Source organism: Aegilops tauschii, chromosome 7 (assembly GCF_002575655.3).
Source record: "Aegilops tauschii subsp. strangulata cultivar AL8/78 chromosome 7, Aet v6.0, whole genome shotgun sequence".
Classification (NCBI taxonomy): domain Eukaryota; kingdom Viridiplantae; phylum Streptophyta; class Magnoliopsida; order Poales; family Poaceae; genus Aegilops; species Aegilops tauschii.
The window spans coordinates 229,667,525-229,669,743 of record NC_053041.3 but is presented as its reverse complement, the minus strand read 5'-3'; the positions used below and the strand labels follow the sequence as shown (position 1 = coordinate 229,669,743).

Below are 2,219 nucleotides of genomic sequence, written 5' to 3'. Positions count from 1 at the left end.
TTTGTGCAGGTTTGTGCCTCAAGAAAAATATTAGAAGGAAACTCAGCGCCGTGGGCATAGACATCTATCCTATAAATACAAGACTTCAGGTACGCAGGAGGGGCAGAAACCGGGATCTCACGCAAGGGCCAGAAAACTGTTGAAATAAGCCACGGCGTGTGTGGTCGGGCTCGTCGGGCGCGTCGGGTGCGCGCGGGACAGGCGGGACACATTGGTGCGTCGGGCTCGTCGGGCTTGTCGGGCGCGTCGGTGACGCGCGGGACAGGCGGGACGTGCGGGACGCAGCAGCGGGCGTATGTGTGTGTGGCGTGCGTGTAAGTGCTCGTAGCCGTCGTAGTTAGGCTGGCAGTAGTAGCAAAACGGCCGCAGCGTTCCGTTCGTAGCCAGCCGGGTCGTACGCGTAGAGCGCGTCATGGAGGCCGGGCTGAGCGGATGGATAATGCGTAGATCGGGGAGGTGGGCAGCGATGTGCATGCATGCATCGGCCAAGTATAAAATCCCTCCTGGTTGAGTTTGTTACGAGAGCGCGTGCGTTGTGCGTCCAAGGTTGTAGCCCGTGGTGGTTAGTCCAGCTATAAAGAAAAATGGCGTTGTGAGCGCCGGGGCGTTCGTCGCCGGAAATCAGGGTTGTCTTCTTCCTGTGTATGTGCCAGAGAGAGGGTGAGCTGAGGGTGAGCTAGAGCTAGCCGGTTCCAACAATTGGTATACAGAGCTTCGGTTCGGGCGATTACCGGCGACCATGGCGCTCGTCCCACATGGCGGAGGCGCGGGCGGATCGGCGTCGATGGCGATGCCGATGCTCACGGTGGACAACTACACCGTCTGGGCGATCAAGGCGCAGGCCATCCTCGACGTGCACACCGTGTGGGAGGCGGTGGCGCCGCGCGATGCGGCGGTGAACGCGCGGAAGGACAAGACGGCGCGCGCGTTGCTGCTCGGACCGCTACCGGAGGACGTGTTGCTGCAGGTGTCAACGAAGCTCACCGCCAAGGAGGTATGGGACTCCTTGAAGGTGAGGTTCGTCGGCGCCGATCGGGTCCGCGTGGCGAGGCTGGCGACGCTGCGCGGCGAATTCGACCGCCTGAAGATGGCGGATGGCGAGGAGCTCGACGTGTACGGCGGGAGGTTCGCGGCGATGGCGGCGAGGTACGCCAACCTCGGGGAGACGCTGGGCGACGCAGCACTTGTCAAGAAGTTGCTGGATACGGTGCCGGATCGCCTCTTCCCCGTCGTCGCCGGCATCGAGCAGTTCCACGACGTGACGACGATGGCGTTCGACGAAGCGCTCGGGCGGCTGCGTGCGTTCGACGAGCGGGTTCGGCGCCGTGGACAAGACGGCGGCGAGCGCGGGGGTGAGCAGCTGCTCATGACGGCGGCGCAGTGGGCAGCACGGGAGCGTCGACACGGCGGTGCTCGGGACGACGACGACGGGCGCAGCGTGGCGTCGGGGAGCGGCGGCAACAGGCGCAGGCGCTGCTACAAGTGCGGTGAGCACGGGCACTTCCGGCGCGAGTGCCCGCAGCTGCGGAAAGGACCGGCGGCGGAGCATGCACTCTTGGCCGGCGCCAACGTCGACGACGACGGACTCCTCTAGGTCGTGGCTTAGGGGGTGTGTGTTGAAATAAGCCACGGCGTGTGTGGTCGGGCTCGTCGGGCGCGTCGGGTGCGCGCGGGACAGGCGGGACACATTGGTGCGTCGGGCTCGTCGGGCTTGTCGGGCGCGTCGGTGACGCGCGGGACAGGCGGGACGTGCGGGACGCAGCAGCGGGCGTATGTGTGTGGCGTGCGTGTAAGTGCTCGTAGCCGTCGTAGTTAGGCTGGCAGTAGTAGAAAAACGGCCGCAACGTTCCGTTCGTAGCCAGCCGGGTCGTACGCGTAGAGTGCGTCATGGAGGCCGGGCTGAGCGGATGGATAATGCGTAGATCGGGGAGGTGGGCAGCGATGTGCATGCATGCATCGGCCAAGTATAAAATCCCTCCTGGTTGAGTTTGTTACGAGAGCGCGTGCGTTGTGCGTCCAAGGTTGTAGCCCGTGGTGGTTAGTCCAGCTATAAAGAAAAATGGCGTTGTGAGCGCCGGGGCGTTCGTCGCCGGAAATCAGTGTTGTCTTCTTCCTGTGTATGTGCCAGAGAGAGGGTGAGCTAGGGCTAGCCGGTTCCAACAAAAACCCACGCGGCTGGCGGGACGGCAGCCAACGTACAAGACACACGCAGCAACACA

At 63.6% G+C, this 2,219-nt stretch overlaps 1 protein-coding gene across 1 annotated transcript; it reads left to right on the top strand.

Moving 5' to 3' along the window:
* Nucleotides 1-302: 302 nt before the first annotated feature.
* LOC141027923 (uncharacterized) lies at nt 303-1,604 on the top strand. The gene has a single exon (XM_073505553.1). It carries the CDS (start codon nt 740-742, stop codon nt 1,592-1,594), a length of 855 nt encoding a protein of 284 aa, XP_073361654.1. The 5' UTR covers nt 303-739; the 3' UTR covers nt 1,595-1,604.
* The last annotated feature ends 615 nt before the right edge of the window (nt 1,605-2,219 follow it).

What these genes read in the sequence shown, in the direction of transcription:
- LOC141027923 (XM_073505553.1), top strand. Translation starts at nt 740, where the DNA reads ATGGCGCTCGTCCCACATGGCGGAGGCGCGGGCGGATCGGCGTCGATG.